Raw genomic sequence first — 22,772 nt, 5'->3', positions numbered from 1 at the left:
AGAATACAAGCTGAAGGCATTCTGAAATAGCTTCCAAACTCAGCAAACATGAGGGACAAACTAATCCAATGGCTGGGTATTTCAATGCTAAGAGAGCACGGTACTCAGCCATTCAGAAACGTATTACTGATGTGTATTTTAATACCTACATTTGTTTCAATACTGCAAAGCTACACAAGTTCTAATAAAGAGGTAATCCATTGTCTTGTTACTGTAGTAAACAAACAGAAGATACATCATCTTAGGTCTTCTGCTTCCAACTGCACTCTTCCTACATACAGTTGTGTAGGGAAGGAAAATCTGAAAATACTGTTGACGTTCTTCTGGATAGCCGAAGCAAGAAAACATGTTTGTGGCTTATTCTTGTTTTCAAAATAAAACAATATTAATTTAATCAAAAAATTTTGGCAAAGAAGTTTGGACAGTGCTCTCTTGGAGAAGAGCATTTCCATTCTAAAGCAGAAGGAGGCAACATTTGCAGAATTATGCTAGGTAAACAGAAACAGAAGTGTCATTTTTTACTATTTAACAGAACACACAAGCTAACCTCATGAACATACTGAAATTGTTTATATGAAGTCCTGTTTTGTCAGTATCCTGAATCAAAGTTCATCAAATTTGGTATCAATTCTTTAACCGTTCAGAGACCTGAATTGCCTTAAATAAGTGATAGAACTGAGCCGGTAGAGTAAGAAACCCTCTCAGGAAGTGCTAAGCTTTAAACTCCCCATTGCCCTAAGCTCATGAAAAGCAAAGAATAGCATTTTAAACCTGTTCTAGTAATAACGCCTTTGGCTTTCCCCCTGCGTTCCCATTTTTCCCCCCCACTTCTTTCCTGTCAACCCACTATAAAACTAGTTATGTGCTTCTCTCAAACTAGAGGGAAAGCTCTAAGAACAAGAACTCCCTAGCATATAAAACCACTTGTTGTCCCTTCTACCTTATGCAGGCCCAAACCTGAAAATATTTACCAATGCATTCAGCTTTGCTGCTGTTGAGAAACAAGGCTGGTTACAATGGCAGCTAAGCCCAAGTTGCGCTGTCTGGCTAGACTTAACAGTTGGATTCCCCCAGCCATCCTGAAGCAGGTTGATGAATCCAGGGAGTCAAAACATAGGACTTCTGCATTTCTGGTTTTGTAGACTGCATCCTGTGTGCAGCCACTACAGCAAGGGCCACAGACTTTCCAAAGGCAGAGCTACAAGAATCTGATTATTTAGAATAACTGTATCAATGCACAACTCCTTGGTTACCTTTTAGAAATTCCTATGCTCAGCCGGATTCCTTTTCCCCCCAGACCTGGTGCGTTCTGGCAGTCTTGCAGTGCCCTCATCTGATCACCTTGCTCACCAAATCTGACATAGGCATACCCTCTACTATTTTCAAAAGGGAGAAAACCAATTCTAGTATGCATAACAGTTACAAAGCTAACGAATTCAGTTTCTGTCTTCTACAAAAAACAGAAGATAGCAGCTACTATAGCTTCTATTACTTAAGCAACCTCTCTGGCATGTGCACGTGCACAGAAAAGGCTTTCACCAAATTAAAACACTTGGGCCAGAAGCAAAAAGCTTATTCCTTGGTAGCATTAAGATGCAACTCACTGAGAGCCAGCAAAACAATACATTTTAAGTGCTCTCTGCGTAAGTAATCAGATTCCATATTTCTGCATATACAGCAGTTAATCAGTTAGCACTAACCCACTCCTTTTGGAGCCACAAACTTTATTGGTCACAAACACCAAGAGCTGGCTGTAATTATCTGAACCAGTATTAACCGGTACCTCTGAACTCTTCAAACAAAAATATCTTTCAGGTGCTCTTAGAAGAACAACATCAATTGCCTGCAACAATTTGATGGCTTTGCTAAACGGAGCACTGAAAAGCACAGTGGTACAGTTTCTTTTGTAGCCTGTTCAGAAATTATAGCCCCGTGCCTACAGCTTCAAATCAGGCCAAGCTTACCAGCCCAACTCTTACAGCTTAAGTTCACTGCACTCGAATGCCTTCAAGACGTGCTTTTAGGAGCCATGGAGAAGAACCCTCTGGTAAGACCACCATTATAAAGTACTGAGTGTTGTTTTACACTTAAAATAGAACTATCTGTTACAGTCATTCATCAGCTTTCCCTAGGCTGCTGCTCTCTCACTACTGAATGTGATCCTGCTCTCAGTTTCCCACTAACTTTTTCCCCCAGCGGTTATGGCCTCTTTTCATCTATGACACTTTTAAGGGACTACACCGTGTTGAAAAATGCTGGTTAACATTTCCTTTTACACAAGGTGCCTCATCGAATTTTCCTGACAAAACCAAACCCCAGAACCTTAACTAGAAGAGGAAGCACACAAACACACACGCCTCCCTGGCCACCATATCTCCCCAAAACATATCTGTTCAGTAACAGACCAACTGTAAGAATACTGCGATTAAAATCAGTATAGCTCTATACACTGCTTTTGTTCGGGATTACTAGCTAATGTCCTTCCCCTTACCCCTTCTGGAATTAATACTGAATTCTGTACTCCAAAACGCGGTTCTTAAGTCATACAAATGACATTTAACAATCAGAATTTTTCCACACAGTGATCCTCAATAAAAACTTCAATCCTCTACTGCAGTCTTTCAACAAATTAAAGGAATACAAAACTGGCTAATAACTGTTCAGTGATTTTTGGACCTTTGTAGCACTAGAGTAACAGCAGTACACTCTGCAGCATAGTTGCAAGTACGTGGGAATAATCTCTTTTTTTCTCTGAAAGGTGTGAGGCCTCTATTTCACCCTACTAAAGATTTTACCACCAACTGTACTGCTAGCATTGAGACACTGCAACTTCTGTGCTTGTATGAGATGCAGGACAGGTTCCTTAAGGTGTCGCAATTTTTTGTCTAAACCTAGTGTTGAGATCAAAAAAGGGATTGCTACTAATTTCGTACGTATCAATAACCAGGACAGAAGACATGCTGCATATAGGAATTAAACTTTTTCTAAAGCTCTAGTACATGAACATATCAAATCCCGCAGATTTTTTCTAGTATGGTTTCAGAGGTCTTACTTGATGGACATAAGCGCACAAGTGAAGACAAAAGATACTCTGTTTACCTGAAGTACTGGTTTGGACCCCAAATGAAAAAGCTGGCTTTGCTTGCTCAGGTTCCTTCTCTGATGGTTTAACGAAACTGAAGTTGAACATAGGTTTTGCTGTGCTCTCTTCTTTTGTACGCTCGGACTTCCCAACTGAAAAGCTAGGCTGTGTCTTTGACTCTTCAGTGTCAGCTTTCTTTCCAAACACTAACGGAGCAGCAGTAGTGACAGAATCCTGCTTCTCTTCTGTCCTTCCCAAAGTAAACTGTGAGGCAGCTGCAGACTCTGCACCTGAACACTCTGAGTGAACACCGAATGTAAATGATGGCAAGGCAGCATTTTGTGGACGCAGTCGCAGTACCAAAACCTGCAGAAATAAGTGAATGTCAAGTCCGTAACCCACGGTGTATCTGCAGTACGTGAAGGTTTGAACTACATTCTAGTCCTGATCTTTCCAGTCAAAACTGTTTAACAAACAACCAACCAAACAGTAAAACAAACAAGAAAACCCCATGCTTCCTCTCTACATAAAACTTTTCACAATTGTGTTTTCTGCCCACCACCTGGCTTTAAAAAGTATACGAACTTCTTTGAAAGATCATGTTTTTAGTCTGAACTCCAAATGAACAACGTGTAGGGCATGTAAAGAACAAGCACGTCATTAATGAAAGCTTTTCTCTAAAAAGGATAAACTTATTCTTGGAGAAAAGTGTGGAAACAGAAGTTATCTAGGCAATATTCCTACAGGAAAAACGAATAATTTTGCCACACCTCAAAGGAAAAAATAATTGTGCTTAACAGGTAAGAAAATAAAAAAAATCAGAGCAAACCAAAAAATAAATCACAGAATATGCATCCTCGTTTTAATCATTAAGTATTACCTCTGAGCTCTGCTTTGGTGCTTGGCTTTGCACTTTCACAGGCTACACACTTCGTGGCCTCTGCTTTGTTTTGAACCAAGCAGGTCTCCCAATCCCAGCTTCCTTCAGGCTTCTTAAATTTGTCTAAATCCAGAAATTCTCCAGAAGGAGCAGAAAATGCAGATGCACTGCTACTGGTCACAGGTGTTGGACCCTCTGTGAGACAAACAAGACAGTTAACCATCCTGTTTGAACATGAACTATAAAATGAGCATTAACTTTTAAATCTGATTTGTCAAATCCCACAGAAATGTTCAAAACTACTCCGCAACTCCCCCCCCGCCCCTGAAAAAAATAAAAGCCACCAAAAACCCACAAAGAAACAAAGAAACAAACAAAAAAACCAGAGTGGAACTCAAAGCTTCCAAACAACACACAACTCTGTTCAGCACACAAGCTTCTGCTGCTGTTGACGACAGTGTAACCTCCATAAAGAGGCCTGACAGGTGCCTTTTAAAAAAAAGGTGCCTTTTAAGAGAGAAGCAGAAGATAACGCTTCAAATTCAAAACCGGAAAGACAAGAATGGCTCTTCCCTTCCACGGCACACGCAGAAAACTTTTATCCTAGTATTACTTGCATCGCTCTTCCTCCTGACAAGTGCAACGTAACCGTGCAATTCACTGCACCATGGTCACAGTAAACCCCTCATTTCCAAAATTCCTCCTTGCAATGGCAAGAGCCTCAGACAAAGATGCCGACTGACCGCTCAGAGGTTGGAAGTCCAAGAGAATCAACTCTGTCTGAAATCCATTATCTTACCTCAGGAAATTTCAGTCTTACCGCACAGGATGATTACAAAAGCCCGGTCTAGTCCATCTTAATTTGTTTCTTCCACGATATATTTGCACAGGTGTTTTTCGATGTAATGGCATGTTAAATGACATTTAGAGTCAAAGTTAGAATTAGAATCGTATTTTAAAAACAATACAACCACGCTCAAAATCAATTACGGTCACACACAATGGGAAACAACCCAGTACTGCCCTGAAGAAGTTACCCAGCGGGTCACTCGCTTTCTTGAAGCCTACCACTGACCTTCATAGGCATCTCTCTGCTTTAGCTTAAGACTAGTTAAGACTACACTGTCTTGAAATCTGGCTTCACATCTCCCCTCAATTACATACAAACGGTGAGTAGAGGCATTTTGGACACATTCTGTAATTTTTTTTACTTATTTTTTGAAAGAGAAAAACGCAGTCATTTTTAACTCTTTCTATGGAGTTCTCATTTTCGCCAGTGAAAAATCACTATGTTGTTTTTAAATTAAGTCACTCACTTCAGCCACCTTCCCTCACCAGCTGCAAAGCCGGGGGTATCTGCATTGATCCAGCTCCGTACTAATACATTTCACAATCAGTTCAATTTATGCGACAGGCTGGAACCTGGGCTGAGACCTCTGAAGTGCCTGTAAACCAATCCTGCAGACAGCCGCTAATCCATCAACCGTACCTGGGAATCGTGTTGCTTAAAATATTCCATATATGCAACGTACTTTTATTCTGTACAAGATTCACAGAGGCTAGGATGGAAACAACAGGAAAAAAAGGACCATACCTGGTTTCTCAGACTGACAGGCTACACATTTGTTATCTTCCGTCTTATTTGGTACAAGGCATATTCCACAGTCCCAAGAGCCTTTCGCCTTCTTAAATTTGTCTCCAAAGCCCAGAGTGGCTGTTGTGTCAGTGCTGCTCGAGGAGGATGTCACTGTCACCGAGCTGTCTGTGACCACTGGTCATGTCAGAGCAGGCATTACTCCCGTTCCAGGTTTTGGTGTCTCACATGCTATACATTTTGTAGCTTCCGGTTTGTTTTGGACAAGACATGTATCACAATCCCACGTTCCAGGTACTGTTTTGAATTTGTCTCCAAAGCCCAGCATCCCTGCTGGGGGCGCTGCTGGCTTTGAGGTGTCGCATTGACTTGAACTTACTGTCTGTTTCATACTCTCAACTGTTGACGCTTTAGTAGCTTGACAAGTTACACATTTGTCCTTTATGTCTTTGTTTTGCAGAAAAGGGTCACATGTATCAGATTGCCAGTACGATGCTTGTTTAGAAGTCTCTTTACCTGCAGAAAAAGTTGTTATTGCAGGCCTAGTATAAACCACTGTGCTTGTTGTAGGTTGTGCAGACGTAGAAGAGCGTGTTTTCAACAATCCAAAGTCTAGGAAGCAAGAAAAAAAAGTCTTCCTGTTAGCGCAGCACCTCACTACATGTAACTAAGTGACTTTACTAGAGGGCAAAAATTTCAACTCAGGTGCCAATGGTTACAACTAGACATTCAGACCGAGCGCAACAGGAAGTCCCCAGAAATCTTATCTAAACGGATGAAATTTCATCTGCTGCACTGGGTCACAACAGAACATTTCGTTAAAGCTTCATTTAACTCTTTGTTTCCAAGCAAGCTTTAAATCAACATTTTCACTGGTCGATACAAGTACAAACAGACAGTAGCTGACTGAAATCTGACAGTCCAACGTGGAATGGAAATAATACAATTTGATTAAGACGCGATGCCCAATCGAATCAAATTTCTAAAGCTCCTCCTTCCGTAGCAGATGACTCAAATCTACTCCAGTAACTGTACAGAAGTTTGTACTCGGAGCAGCAATCCATGCGGTATTTTCCCACAGATGCTGAATATTAATTAAATAATAAAAACTCAAGACAATTGAACAACTGTCTAATTTTCTATAATCTTTTTCAAAATGCATCGGACACAGGACAACTCCTTATTTAAAAGGTGGCAATTTTAACAGGAAAGACAAGCTACTAATACAGAAAGACTAAAGGAAATGCATCTTAAACAGCAGCTCAAGTTGCTTGTAAATCTACCTTGAACATAGTTGTTTTGTGGTTTGTTTGTTGGGTTTTTTTTAGTCAAAAATGAAGTCTTTGAACAATGTGGATTTAGATTCTGCTTCTTTTAAACCGATAAAGAAAGTGAATGTCACTTCACTCAGAGGTCTTTCCTTAAACAAAATGCACAATGTATTTTCTCTCACTTAGCTCTTTCCAACAGAGAAATGTGCTGCCTTCTTAACAAGTATGTAAGTTAGAAGAAGACTTTTGGGAAAAGATCAAATTCAATAAAGCCCTTTTTCTTAAAAGATATCTTTTCCACAGACACACTTTATGAAACTGTTGAAAACAATTGCAATTGCTTAAAAACAAAATTCAGAAAAGGGTTTTTAACGTAAAACACTCCACTTCTGTTTGCAGTTTAAATTTTAATCCACAGGAGCCATTGTAAGCTAAGGCCCAAAGATTCGCAGCTTTCGCCATGTATTTGGAACTGAAGCTCTTTCCTATTCTTTCTTCACCTGGGCTGAAGGTGGGACAGGAGTGTTGAGTTTTACAAACATTTCCTTTTCAATTCCACAAATTGTATTTACTTAAAATGAAACACCGATTATCTGGCTAATTCTCTTAGTACCTCATTTACAATTACATCCTAACACGTAAAGGAGATGCAACCCATCTGCTTTTCATCTTGCAGTTTTACTTCCAGCAACAAACACCACTTAGAATAGAAGGGGGCAGATGCACCCTAACAAACGCAGCGCTTAATGTAATGCTCTCCTACATTCATATTTATAGCAGATACTCTATTAACCATAAGTCGTGTGTTGGTTTTTTTTTAATAAAAAATGCTAGCGTATTTTTTGCAGCATCTTTTTAAAAGGAGTTCATTATCTCACCAGGATTTTTTAGAACGTCTAAGACGCTTCCTTCCTTTAATACGTGGGCAGTGGTGAAGGGACCACCAGCAAAATCTTTGACCTCCTCTTTCTGTGTGTTGATGTTGGTTGAGGTGGTGGTGTCTTTTGAAACAAAAGAAAACAAAAACAGCTTTCACAATGTGACCTAGTTAGAGCAGATTATACTCACTTTTGTTAGAAACAAGAATTTCCAGCTTTCATGCTTCTCACATAAGAATCTTCACAAATTCTACTTACTTTGCAATGCTTTATGATTACAAGCAAAACAAAAAGCAACAAAACAAAACAAAAATTATAAAAGCAGATCTGTCACTGGAAAAATACTGCAGAAGTCCAACACTGCCTGGAATTGCTAGCATGCGCAGACAGGACAGATTGAAGATTTAATAAAGAAAAAAAGGAAAATCAGCACTTCAGATCTGAAGTGCTAAAGTTTCAGTTACCTAGGGTAAGAAAGGGCGTCACTGGAGTACCACTGGGTCCAGAAAGTTCTGCCGATTTTACAACGGGAACACTAAATGTAAACCCAATCTGCTATGAACAAGAGAGGTTTTTCAGATTCTCAAGCCACAGGAACTTCAATCGAATGCACACACAAAACCAAATCTGAAAGCTGCTCTTCACATTTGTAGCACGCATGCTGAATGACAAATTATAAGCCAGAAGCCTACATACTTTTCTCCATCAAGGCAGATTCTGCTTTAGTGTTCTGCAACAGCCTACTAAATGCCTAAGAAAAAAAGTCAAGCTCCTTTATTATTTTACTTACAGAAGACGTAGGTAGCACTTCTGCCTCAGTAGATTTCACAACTGGAGATGAAAACGCAAACTCAGGACTGCTAACAGTACTTGTTGGTTGTATCTGTATTTTCAAAAGAATTAAAGGTTTATATTTAAGAGCAACAACTACCTGAATTCACTACCCAACAGAAGTCCCGCAGTGACGTCGAAAAACCTGATGTTTGAGTTATTTTGCAGATAAAAGTAATAATAAAACACAGGGAAGTTTCCAAGTGGGTATAGGACAATATCTTCAAAACCAAATTCCAGAAACTGAGAGGAAAAGCTGGAGATGCTACTTAGGTCTAAATGCACGGAAAAGCAAGCCAGGAAGCTGAAGAACGGCAAACTCAGCCCAATGATACTCCAAGAACTTCAGCAAACACCTCAACATGTTAAAGCAGCTGTCTACTTCAAACCGTACAAAAAATATTTCAAGTACTCTGGAACAGATTAATGTTTATTTTATTGCAATAATATGCCAATTATTGCACCCTAGGCTCATTCTATGTGAGGCTTATATGACCACGTTACCTCTAATTTAATAACTTAAATAAAGTTGTGGTTTAACCATTGCAGGCAACTAAGCACCACACAGCCACTCGCTCACTCCCTCCAAATGGAACAGGGAAAAGAACTGGAAGTAAAGAAGTAAAGTTGTTAAATTTGAGGTAGCATTAATGACTCATCGCATGTAATGGCTACCTGGAAAGACAAATGCCATAACCCTGTACATACTCCCCACTCCTTCCCCTTCTTTCCCCCAGCATTTATTGCTGAGCACGATGCTAAATGGTGTGGAATATCCCTTCGGTCCTCTGGGCTCCGCTGTCCTGGCTGAGTGCCCTCCCAGCCTCTTGTGCATCCCCGACCTCCTCGCTGGCAGGGCAGCGTGAGAAACAGAAAAGGACTTGTCACTGTGTAAGCACTGCTCAGCAACAGCTAAAACACCAGTGCCTTACCAACACTGTTTTGCTCACAAATCTGCAACACAGCATCATCTACTACGAAGAAAATTAACTCTACCCCTGCCCAAACCACTATAAATAACTTGGCATAAAGTCCACACCCCCCTTCCCCCGCAGACTTCCACAGCATTTGAAGCAGTTATACAATCACGTTAAATGGGAGTTGGCAGGCTCTAAGACTGAGAGAAGCAGAATCAAAACATTTATGCCTTTTTCCCCAAACTGGCATACAACCCCAATTCATTCAGCTGCGTAGAAACTAATATTTGTTAGTTTCATGAGCACCACAGAAAAAGTCAACTCGCAATAAAGCAGTATACTCATTGTAAACATTATTTATAGCATAAAGATTTACCTTGCCCGCCGCCATCGCTGCTGCATCTGCCATGCCTGCCGCCTCCGTTGAATTTGCCACGCTTGTCGTTGCCGCTGTTGACCTTGATATGTCCTTTGTCATCAGCAGGTATGGCATGCCCGCCGCCATTATTGGACATGTCAAGCCTGAGGGCACTGTTGAACACGTTATGCCTGACGTCGCCGTTGTATAAATCATGTCCTCCACCTCCTCCTCTGATAGATCTGTCAAGTCCTCCACCTCTGATGGATCTTTCATGCCCTCCACCTCTGATGGATCTGTCATGCCCTCCACCTCTGATGGATTTGCCATGCCCGTCGCAGCTGCTGGAGTTGCCGTGCTCATTGCTGCTGTTGAAACAGCGCTCGGTGACGCTGAGACAGCGCTACTACCAATGAAACTAGAATTGAACTGAGGCAGCGATGCAGCACTGATGGGTAGGGGTATGTTCGGTAGCACTGGTTCCTCCACTTCCTAAAGTTGCAAATTTTAATTTTTCTTATACAAGACATACTACTTTCTCACCCCATCGCACCCAATTTATTAACAAAATTAAATAGAACAAAAATCCATACAAATTAAGAGAAAGCAAGTTTCCAGAAGAAATCCCGATCTCCCCACCTCTGTCTACCACGTCATTTTAATTTATGGCAGGCCTGCTTCCACATTATACTCTATTCAACAACTGTACAGCAAGAACACTGAAAGTTAACTCAAAACCTGTGCAGAACAGAGACGCACAGATCACATTTTTTTTCTTTCTTTTCTATACTTTAGTCATCAAAGCTCTGGAGAAGCATCATCCTTTCTAACTACCCTCGCATGGCTTCAATTAAGAGTACACTCTCAAGACAAGTGAGAAAGTGTTCCTCTTGCAAAATTAGGCGGGATAGCTGCCGAAGTTTCTAAAGTCACTACAGCAGTGAACGTGGAAAAAGGTAATGTTTAAAGAAGCAGGTAGGTTCAACAACCAAACTAAACACAAAAAGCACCAAAGAAAGTCAGACTAGCAGCACTGAAGATTGTGTTCTGGTAAATACAGTCTATACCATGTATCAGGATGCAAATATAAAAATCAGAAAACAGCCTCTTAACAACTTCAATTTTCATCCCTGCCACTTACTTTATTCGATTACTAAGATTGGATGAGTTATGTTTTAAATGGCATAGGAAATCTGACCAAAATTTGTACAGTACTATCATGATCTACTTAGAAATGACTAGGAAGGGATGTAAGTTGGTACTACTGATATTCAGTGCATCCTGTAGCTTACATCTGTTTCACAGTTTTGATTTGAAAAGTTTATGGAACTTTTGATATTTGGACCATTATTTTATTTGCGTTACAGGAATAAACAACAGTGTTTATGATTTCTTTATATTGCATCATCCAGAAGTCCCATTTAATGATTTGAAACTTAAATTAACTTAAATACTTAATATTAACTTAATATTAATTAAATACTTAATGTTAACGTAAATACTTAAATTAACTTACAGGCAGCTTATATAACATCCAATAAAAGAAAAAATAATCTGAATATTCATGGTCATAGTTTTATGGAATAGATTTTTCCTATTAAAATGAGAAAAAAACTCTCTCACAATGAGTTTGGTGAGTATCAAAAACTGAGTCATCGTTAGCAGACATGCAGAATGCTCTCTTCTACTACTCTTTTTCACACTCTTGGCCTGTATCTTTCTGTACGACTTAAATATGAAACCAAAAATTAAGCTTTTTTTTTCTTTTTATACTTGGCACTCGTTTCAAGTATCATTCCTGTAGAAAAACTATACACACCTTCACCAAAACTTCTCTTCTTAGGACTCATTCATTCAATTGCTAACGAGAAATGTTATAGTTTGAAGAATCTCCAAGGTAAGAGAATTAAAAATTTCAAAATTACATAAGCAAAGTTCAGGTATTCAAAGACAGGAAATCAATTGGAGCCTGCTCTGAAACCCACAAGAAAACAAAAACAATGCAAAAATAAAGCGGTATTGTTATAATTTACTATGATGCAATAAAACTGACACACTTAGCTAGTTACTTCAGTAAGCTCAGTGACAGCAATTAATTTAAGAGTCACTTACCTGTTCTTGTACAGCTCTTGATAAATAGTGTATTCCTCTTTCCCTTCTCATTTTGCCGCCTCCGCTACTCACTCCTGAAGACAGACCACTGGACGCAGCAGTACTGAATTTGTAGCTGGTCACATTGCTAGCACACGACAGTACAGAAGTTGGGGGAAACAAGAGAAAAAAAAATTACCAGCCAAATTTTTTTTTCAAGATATTAGAGCTGTTATTAGTCCTAGAATTGAAACCTGCTGATCAGAAAAAAACTAAAGCTGTCTCACAAGTTGCTAAACGCTGGTAAATACTTGATGTTCTAAATAGGAAAAACTTTATTAACAGCAGCAATGAAAAGGACATACATAAGTGCACCGTTCACATGGGAACAATGACTAAGCCAGAAGACCTGAAATAGAAGAGCTGATTTAGATTGTTATTTTCCAGTGCTTCCTTTAAATAGGACTGGTTCTCTGATTCTGCGATGCACGTGTATCTTTTGCAGGGATATAAAAGAACAGCTCACAAAAATACAGAAAGAGTGCACATATGCACACATACACATGGGAAACACTGCCAACAGCTCTGATAGAATAGGGACGCCTTAGACTTGTGTGGCAAGGTAATATGGCCTAAGCTTCAGAAGCAGCTCTGGCTTTCGTGTGGCCATCAGCAGGAACAGCAGAGGTGTTTGGGTATGCCAACATTCCAGAAGTCTTTTCAGACATGAATACAGATCCCTTTTGTAAGGCATACAAAGGCGTTTTTCTGGTACTTAAAAAAGCCTAGCTCAAAACCAGAAAGATATCCTAATCCAAGAGCAAATGGGGAAAAAATAACCCAAACCAGAAGTGGAATAGGGAATAACTCTAACAAAAGTACTATGGCAAGAAAATGAAGTATGCCTGGAAAAACCGTGACATCAAAGCTTATCTTGCAGCCAATCAGTCAGTCAGTACAAAAGTGCATTAGATCGCACTGGAAGACACCAGGTCAAACTCCCACAATACTGAGGAGGAGAACTGGTCTAAACTTGTCAAATACTTGACAACAGCCTGCTTAGCACTGTAACTGCATAGAGGAAGACAGATCCCTAAGGCAGATGCTCAGACTTTTCTCTAATCCAAACTGTCAATCCATTAGAATTCTGAAAAAAGTCTTACATCAAAATAGATCTTCATTCAGACAACTATCGCTTGCCCCTAACAGCCCATATTCCTCTTTCTGTTAACACCTGTGAGCTTCAAGGGGGCAAAGACAGTTGTCAGCCTTCAAGCAAGTCTAATCTACAATTGGACTCAGGATATAAAATATATATATATATACACACACACGCATAGATATATAGCATTGGTGGGCCAGAGATTTACTGAGTATTCCAACTCAACTGTCCAAAGGGACTCTTGCCAGCAGATCAGTGTGGTGCTCCTGCTCCAGAACATGGCACCCAACAGAGACCAGCATCACAAAAAACACTACCACCACTACCTACTCTACAAACAAAAGGTAGGGCACTGCAATAAACTTTGTGAACGAAATCAAAAGCAGTATGAGTTTGCTGTATCTCCTTCCTAAATGGAGAAGTAGAAAGGAGTTCTAGCAAAGACAATTTAGAACAGTTTGAAAAAAACATAATTAAAACCCAGCACCTGATTGCACCTGTACCAGAACCTTAAAGCCAGTCGCTTCCACCCCTAAAAAGGTGGTTGTTGTGAAGTCCAACTTTTAGATGCCAAAACAAAGTGTTGAGTTCTTTCTGCAAGCCAAAGAATGCCCATGGTCACATAAGAATTGCTTGGCAGATGAGCATAGAGTCAACAAAATTCCCTGCTACTGTTCTTTGAAAAGAGCGACCCCCTAAAAACCGAGTGCAAAGTCCCTTAACTCAAGCATTATTACCCAAAACACCATTTGCCCAGAAGGAAAAGCCATCAATATTATCTGGAGGATAACTCATTTGACCTAAACCAAGAAAGCAGTATAACACAAAGCAGTCTCCTCAAGAAGAAATTCAATTAATTCTGCTGGATTTTTTTTATTTTAGAGATGAGTTAGCATTTGGCCTCAAATGATCCTAAAGAACACATGGTCTTCATGTGAACTCAAAGCAGACAATTAACTTCATCATGAAAGGAGTATTAAAAAAAAGAATAATAAATCATAAATCTTCCTCCATGTTTTTGCTTAAAAAATAAAGAAAAAAACACATCAATAAACATCCTCCTGAACTGTAACTCACTTCCCCTACTTCACCTTCTAAAGAATACTTCAGAAAGAATCATCCCATTAGGACAGAGCTTTCAAACTGCAAGCAATTAAATAGCTAAAACTAATAGCTTTTCCCCTAGGGAACATTAGGAGGGACAAATTATTTTGTTATAAGTAAACTGAGTTATAAACCATGAAATATCTGTCAAAGCAAAATTTGTAACGCTACAGATTTAGTTAAACTACAAAATGAGCCATATTTCCTGTAGAAGGAAAAAATTAGGCCTCCAATAGCAAAGATCCTTTCTGTGGATACAGCATTATAACGTGCCTCGTTTCCCATCTTCGTATCCTACTCAGAAGATAAACTTGGGATAAAAAGTGGTGTATCAGTACTTTTATTCTTGCTCATCTTCCTTCCTTTCATAAAAACAACAATTTTCTCAAAGTTCTATTGATCTTCAAACACAATCCAGACTTTGCAGCTGCCTCAAAATACAAAATTTTCATTGGATTTCCCATTCCTTTTACTGAGAACTGTCACCACCTTTCAGGTGCAGACCGTACTGAAAAAGGAGATGTCTTTCTTCCTTCAAGTAAGTTTTAAATTAATAGATGTCATACCTTTCAGATGGTTCTGCTCGCTGTTCTGCAGGCAAAGTCTTCTCTCTCATCCCCTGCAAGTTAAGTTTAGTTCAAGACTTAGCTGAATATGTACAGAATACACAAAGTACCAACAACCACTTCATGTGGTTTTTTGTGGTTTTTATTTTATTTATTTATTTTTAATTTTATAGCCCTGAATACACCTCACCTACTTAACGTTGTTCCCTAATTCAGCATTGTGGGTACAGTTCAGTTAAATTTTGGGGCTAAAGTAAGCATCACTGCTTCACTCAGCATTGAGGACAAACTGATAGAACACTAAATCAAATTTGTCAAATCCTCTAACAAAGAAAGTAATTATTTTAAACAAAATGACAAAAATTGTGTGTGTGGGGGGGAGAGTTTTCATCAAAACTTGTGTTTGCCAACCCCGTAAAAGGGACATACTTTTCTGTTTTCTGTCATTTATCAACAAACAAGAAAAAAAAAACCTCTACCCCCCTAAAAACTAAGCAGTTGCTGCTACATTCATTTTAGAACTTTACCAAATGGAGATTGTGCTGGCTAAACAATACAGAGATTGAAAGAGTTAAAAGCAATAAGCAACCAGTATTACTGTCCACTTTGATTTCCAGCCTAAGAAGCCCATACACTTAACACGTGGTCATTTGTACACTCAGACTGATACTGGAAACACAGATGTTTTCGCAGAAAGAGATGCCCATTTAATTTTATGGAAAATTTATTAGACTCCATCTACTCCAAAGCAATCAAAACCGATAACTCAGCACATTGTCAGAACTCTCACTTGGAGCACATAGCTCACCTGGAATAGTTTACACAGAACACGAGCATGTTTCATCAGTGACAGCTTTGTGTACATGAGAATATAAAAGGAAAACATTTCTGTCTTTTAATATTCTTTCACTGACAACAGGATGACTCAATAGCACATCATGACATCGTGAAAACAACCACAAGACACTGAGTGTTCCAAAAACAGAATTAAATCCATAAAAGCTCAATCTATTTCACAATGGTTCCCACTGCCTTAAAGCTCGCCTCAAACATACTATCAGTACTTTTTGCAAAGATAGGATAACAATTGGTTTGAGAAACATTCCAAGACTGGAAAAAAAAACAGGCACATAAAGACTCAAAAATGTACTCACTTGGTACTTTGTGTCTCCTCTCTGGCAAATTTTGCTGGACTGAGTAGTTGAAGTCGGTGATGGTTCAGAATACCGCGTATAACGCATCGGTTGACGGTTTACCGTTGGTGTCACAAGTCTCTTAACAGGTGGAGGCTGGAATGCATTCTGGGATTCCAGCTTTGAAAGGGAAACAGCAATCAATTTATCCTTATGTCCACCCAAATTAATTCCAATATTTATTGATGAAAACAAATTACAGAACTATAAACCTCCCCCCATCGGTCTTGGCACTCAGTGAATACAATTTGAAAATTCTGAAGACCGTTCAACTTGTAGAGGGAAATCACCAGAAAACCAGTAACGAAATCCATAAAGCTATATATAAGTAGCCAAAGTCTGACTGAATTCCATTTCAAAATTTGGCAGTTAGCTTCATAGACAAAATAATTCATGCTACCATAATTAAAATAACCCATGTTCCTAGAATATGCTCCTATCTTTTCCTCTGCCCACACTGTGATTTTTTTTTTTAGTAGCTTAATTCATTAATTTAACATTCGAAGTGTTAAGCAACTAATTATACAGGCTTCTGGGCTTCACATTCCCTACATTTTCCCTCTTCAAAGTTACACAAACAATAGAACACACTCAAAAAAAAAACAACTTGTCAATCTTACAATAATCTCATTCATTAAAATATGATCCAATGCTTTACATGTGCATTAGATGCACTTCAAGTAGTGGGTTTGACTTCCCTTTTCAAAGCATTTTCACAGACCAGAGTTAATTTTTAACACAGACCACTGCGTGTTCTGCAAAACTGACTTAACTGAACTGTCAGACAGAAAACAAACCCTAAAGGCTACAAGATTTACCGATGGCTCCGCCTGCGGTCTTAAGGATCAGAAAATACAGTCTTAGGAAGCATGCTATTGTTCAAATCAATACCAACAGGAAATTGTTTACGCTGCAGCTTTAATTTCACAGTATCTCCCAGCTCTTAGTAATAGGATTCACACTCTCTCTAAAGTATACAAAAATACATCTTTCTAAAAAATATTACATTCAGTTTGAAACCTTGAATAAGACATGTTTTATGTAAGTTCACAAATCTACTTCGAGTGAACGACGGTTCATTGCTGGTTTTAAAGGTAAAAAAGAAAAATATTAATTCCCCCAGTTAGGCATTCAATACACCAAGAGCTATTCTGCCTGGTACAGTTCCTTGAAATAAGAAAAATACCACATCACTGCTACCCACTGCAGAAGTTTAGCCTGAGTGCACAAGTGTTCCGTCAACCGCATGTTCACTTTAGCAGGAAAACACACGATCGTCTCCTCAGCAAATAATTGCTTCTCATCGCGGGCTACCCTTCTCCCGCCACCATTATGAATTCTAGTATTATGAATAGACAATCTATCTCCTTTCACCCACTGACAGCTGCGTGCAACATTCATTTAGTGGCTGACAATTTCAGGCTCTCTGTTGCAAATCTGGCAGATCTTTCTTAATGCCTTATCACAGGTGTATTGCTATAATATAACTGAGAATTCACACCAGATTTGGTTTTAGTTATTTGGATAATATTTATGATATACTTCACTTCTCCATGCCCTTGTAATTTGGCAGATGGTGAAAAGATGGTCCAGGAAATCTGAGATGTTTGTAAACTCTGAAGTGATTGTAAACTTAATTATACATCCATCCAATCAAGGAATTAGCACAGAAACTTCTTGAGACACTGTCCCTTTGCTCATTAGAACAGAAGATGAAAAGTTTGCACATCTTGTTATTTCCTTCAGTCACCTGATCTTCAAGTGGTCATTTAAGGGTTTTGCAATTTAATAAGCCCAAGGATACCCCTAACTAAAGTCGTCAAAAAAAGATGACTAGTTTTCATTTTTTAAAGAAAATGAAAGGAAATCATGCTTTACCACAGCATTATCACCAGTTCTGTGCTACCTCCAAATAGGAATTTAGGAGCGTTAAGATTTATAGCGTCGAAAAAGAAAAAGAAAAAAAAAAACTCTACCCCCCTAAAAACTAAGCAGTTGCTGCTACATTCATTTTAGAACTTTACCAAATGGAGATTGTGCTGGCTAAACAATACAGAGATTGAAAGAGTTAAAAGCAATAAGCAACCAGTATTACTGTCCACTTTGATTTCCAGCCTAAGAAGCCCATACACTTAACAAGTGGTCATTTGTACACTCAGACTGATACTGGAAACACAGATGTTTTCGCAGAAAGAGATGCCCATTTAATTTTATGGAAAATTTATCAGACTCCAACGATGGTTCATCGCTGGTTTTAAAGGTAAAAATGAAAAATATTAATTCCCCCAGTTAGGCATTTAATACACCAAGAGCTATTGTGCCTGGTACAGTTTTGCAGTTTAATGATACCCCTAACTAAAGTCATCAAAAAAAGATGACTAGTTTTCATTTTTTAAAGAAAATGAAAGGAAATCATGCTTTACCACAGCATTCTCACCAGTTCTGTGCTACCTCCAAATAGGAATTTAGGAGCGTAAGATTTATAGCGTCGGAAATTAACAATTTTCCTCCTCTTTACTTTGAATGGTGATAAAAAGCACAAAAACTAGTTTTCTGTGCCCGAATGAACACGGAAGTCTGTACAAAGTCTATATGACCACTCAATCAGTATTTTTCTATTTGTGATCATTTCTTCAAGAGAAAACTTGCCTCAACAGGAATTTTAATATGCAGCTTCACCCCAAGTTGGGGGACAAGATAAAACGACTTGGTGTGTTCTAGAGTTGTTGCTCTCAACTTACAAAGATAACATAATTCTTAACCTGAGTAATCTTCACAACCCATCATCTATTGTGGATACATGCCAATATTAACTTGATTTGATGTCTATGTTGTCACTGAGGTTTGAGAAAATTTTTCTAATAGTGATAAAGCATTGAAAAAGTTATCTACCTCAGCTTAAGACATTATTGGTTCTTACCTTTCTTCGTTTGGACTGGAAGTCAGTAATATCCGGTTTATCTATGTCCGGAGGCTAAGGGAAAAAACAAAGCATAAATATTAGAGGGCATTTTTTTGTTTCCTGAGAGAGAGGGTTCCCTGCAACAAAAATGTGGGGGTTCATGGTCAACTTACACAACACAGCGGCAAAACAGATGCCATTCTTTTAGCATCCTGTTGAAAAAACAGCGCAATAAATTAAACCGGCCACAACGTAAGGAAGAATAGTTTTATCTTTATGCTTTGATGGCACATTTACTAAGTTTTATAAACACATGAAGCAAAAACAGATTAAAAGAAGTGCTATTTACCAACAAAGGGCTTGACAGCTTCTCCATTGCCTCCAAGATGCGCCGTGCTGAGGTACTTAACGTAGCGCGGGACTGCACAGTTTCTTGTCTAGCTTTCGCTCTCCTTTGTGCCTGAAAAATTAGCATTTTAAGTGTTACAATGGTCAATTCTGAGCTAAAGAGGCATGTATTTTACGTCCCAAGGCTACACTGATGATACAATCAATATATTCTGATGACAGAGAAAAATGCAGTCACTGGGAGTTTAAGCCATAAAGAATACATTCGGAGTTTAATGAAGTTTACCTTGGGCCTCAGTGCATCTTGCACGTGCTTGTTGCACGAGCAATAAAAGAACTCCGTACTTGTAAAAGGTCAAGACGGATGATGCTAGGACTGCTAAGGCCTCCGAAGCAGTAATCAGGGAAACAGAACTCAAGAAAAGGCTTGTGGTACAGAAAGCATTTTCAGTAACAACACAGACCTCAGAGTTTCACGATGGTCTAAGTGTACCATCTTAAAATCAGTGTATACAATCATAACCAGGAACTAGTTTTACTTCTCTCTTGCTTCCTCCCTTCCCCCAAGATTAAAGTTGGCTGCAAATCTTTGTCTTAAAAGATAAAGATCTGATTTAAACTGTAACAGATCTAAACATTACACTGAAAAAGTAAACTGTTTATTTGCACCACCCAACTTCAAATATCAGTCAAAAACTTCCTTTGGTGTGACTTTTTTTCTTCCCAGGTTAAACCCCTCAAATAACCACACTGTGCTTATCACACGATGTGAAGACAGGAAGCAGACCACGCAGCATGTAAAAACACAAGTGAGACTCACAGAACCACAGAATGGTTAAGGTTGGAAGTGACCTCTAGAGATCGCCTGGTCTACCCCCCCGCTCAAGCAGGGCCACCCCGAGCAGGTTGCCCAGGACCATGTCAAGTCAGCTCTTGAAGACCTCCAAAGAGGGAGACTCCACAGCCTCTCCGGGCAACCTGTGCCAGGGCTCCATCACCCGCACAGTGCAAAAGCATTTCCTGATGCTCAGACAGAGCCTCACGTTTCAGTTTGTGCCTGTTGCCTCTTGACCTGGCACTGGGCACCGCTGAAAACACAATGGCTCTCTATGCTCTTTGCACCATCCATTCAGGTATTTATATACACCAATAAGATCCCCCCAAACCTCCTCTCCTCCATGCTAAACAGGCCCAGCAGTCCCTGCCTCTCCTCAGAGGAGAGGTGCTCCCAGTCCCTTGATCTTCTTGGTGGCCCTTCGCTGGACTCTCTAGTACCTTGCTGTCATTCACAGCAAGCAGCAAGAAGCAAGCTACTCTCTCCTTTAAAAGCCTAGTATTTTGGTTTCTCTTTTTACCATAATGCAGTAATATTGTAAAAAACAAAAATAGCCGACCAAAGAGGGTTCCCAGCTTTGCACCACAAGGTTTCAAGGTTTCCCGTAAGTGAGGTACTTGTACTGCCCTTTTTCCGTTGCACAAATGGACTGTCAGAACAGAGCCAGCAAACCCGCGTTTTCATTTTCTTAAAATTCCTTTTGATTTATCGATAAAAGTCACTTTCATTTAAATACATTCCTACCAAACCTGACTTGACTTTCCTTTTCGATTCAGCTCTAGCTAATCAGAGTTGTCAGCAGTTTTTATTTGCTATTTCCAAGAACACTTGGGGGCAAATAACTCTCTCCAAGAACTATATGAATTGTTCAAAACAGAAAGCATGTTACTGCTTATCTTGAGACTGCATTTAGTCCTGCATGCCTCTGTGTACCAGAAGAACAAAGGATCAGCAAAGTTGATTTTAGATATTTTCAAAGACTGCAGGTTTATACAACATATCCATAGCATGAATGTAGGCATGCTTGGAAAAGAAGATCCACAGATAAATATTAGCCAGGTTTGACTACTACATTTGACTACTAATACTACACTACTTTTGTCATACCCGATAAGGTTCCGTTCTTCGCTGCCTTGATCTTACAGCTGCACCACCATAGGCCGTCTTTCCGGGGTAAAATGGAGAAAACCCAAGCTGGTTTTGCTTAAAAACAGATGTGCTTCCACGTGCCTACGGAAACACAGTACGATAGGTGGATAGAAAAACAGGTACACATTCAAACTGATTAAAAGAAATACTGTGCAGTACTTACAGGACACAGTCCTCCAAAAGCAGATAAACCGAATGCGGGTTTCTTAGAGCTAGCTGCAGAATGCTGCGAGAGGGAATGAGTTCTTTCAGCTCCTGCGGGCAAGAGCAGTGATGATGAAGTATTTTTTAAAACTGCAACATCTGCCAAAATGACGTATGCTAGATGTAAATGCCTCTCGTACGTACAGAACTTTAACAATAAAGATCACACTAATTCAAGTTCTTCAATACAGAAAAATAAGCATGACTTCAGCTTCCTTAAATAGATCAACTTCACGTACAGACTGAAAACCAAGTATCACCTACAAACTTGAAAACTGTTCACAGAGCTGCAAGTAGTTTTCAGCAATCTTACCAAGTTAATACTGTGCTTCCAATGCAGATATTTTTTTCCTTCAGGCTAAGATAAAAGAGGACCGCATAAACATCAGTGCATTTGTACGGACAAAGCTTTTTTCTGTGTTGGTAAAAGGCTGGAGGCCAGCACAGATCATAATCGCACAGGTTTTAAACCTGGAAGATTCCCCAAAGGCTGCTCTAAGAGTTAACGATCTTCTGCCCATGTATGTTTTACGAAGACACACCAGAAAGTTCTAGTGCACTCAGGTTATATTGCTAAAGCCCAGCAACTCTACTCTCAGCTGTACAAAAGTTCTCTGCAAAACCTGCTGAGCACACGTCAGTCCCTGTCTATATGGGGGACTAGAAAAAGCTGCAAACCTGCTGTTCGCCCTTTCAGTGAGAAGACCTACGTACCAACCTACATCGACACGATGCTTATTTTTTATTTTAAAATGGTGTGCTTTCCTCAATGAATTTGGCAAAAGACATGAAAGTATTGACAGCTGAAGCCTTCTACCAAGAAAGGTCAAAAAACAGCCTATAGCTTATGTCAGAGTAGTTTCTTTATCTTCTCTTGCTGAAACACAGGAAAACATCTCGTGTTCCTATTTGTCACCTGCACTTATTCACATTTAACCAGCTGTCTGTTAGATATTCTGAGTCACTCTTCCTTCTAGACAATCAGCCTAGTTGTCAAGTTACGGCAAGTCAGCCTGATTTCCTACCGTCCCAGTTCAAAATTTACATATAACCTAGCTGAATGCGTATATTTCAGCATTGACTCTTTCTAACATCAGGGTATCATAAACGTATTCCAAAGCACGCTTCTATTAAAAAGGTGATAGGATTATATACTTCTAAAACACTAAAAATTCAATTTAATTCTCGCATCCAAAGTTGACATTCACCTATTTTATTTACTAAGGTGATGTGGAATATTAAAGAACGCAAGGTACTTCACATTAAAAAAAAAGTCAATTAAACAGAGAACACAAAAATCACCTTCATCAGATGCTCTAGAGGAGGAATCACTGGTTGTTGAGATGTTATCATCGTCTTGTTGAGAGGTAGAATCTTCTATTTCTTTTATGAAGGACAGCCTAGGAC

The 22,772-nt window shown here is 39.3% G+C and overlaps 1 protein-coding gene and 1 pseudogene across 2 annotated transcripts in view; both read right to left on the bottom strand.

Moving 5' to 3' along the window:
* Nucleotides 1–21,412, bottom strand: part of LOC310902316 (uncharacterized protein) — a gene marked incomplete at its 3' end in the record, with an annotated part of 116,380 nt that extends 94,968 nt beyond the window's left edge. Inside the window, exons 1-5 of the mRNA XM_083843673.1 lie at nt 21,325–21,412; nt 21,120–21,242; nt 19,179–19,289; nt 18,848–18,901; nt 15,889–16,047 (exon numbers count right to left, since the gene is read on the bottom strand). Of these exons, the coding sequence (XP_083699799.1) occupies nt 15,889–16,047; nt 18,848–18,901; nt 19,179–19,205 (240 nt within the window). The 5' untranslated portion in view covers nt 19,206–19,289; nt 21,120–21,242; nt 21,325–21,412. The remainder of the gene's footprint in view (nt 1–15,888; nt 16,048–18,847; nt 18,902–19,178; nt 19,290–21,119; nt 21,243–21,324) is intronic.
* On the bottom strand, nt 5,261–8,260 carry LOC310902310 (nuclear pore complex protein Nup153-like; annotated as a pseudogene). Its single transcript has 4 exons — nt 8,170–8,260; nt 7,706–7,828; nt 5,557–6,168; nt 5,261–5,277 (listed from the first exon to the last, which is right to left on the bottom strand). The product of its transcript is annotated as a nuclear pore complex protein Nup153-like (transcript).
* Nucleotides 21,413–22,772: the final 1,360 nt, after the last annotated feature.

The sequence above is a fragment of the Anser anser genome (assembly GCF_964211835.1).
Source record: "Anser anser genome assembly, chromosome: 7".
NCBI lineage: Eukaryota > Metazoa > Chordata > Aves > Anseriformes > Anatidae > Anser > Anser anser.
Note: the sequence above shows the minus strand (reverse complement) of the source record. Positions and strands in the feature narration are given on the sequence as shown.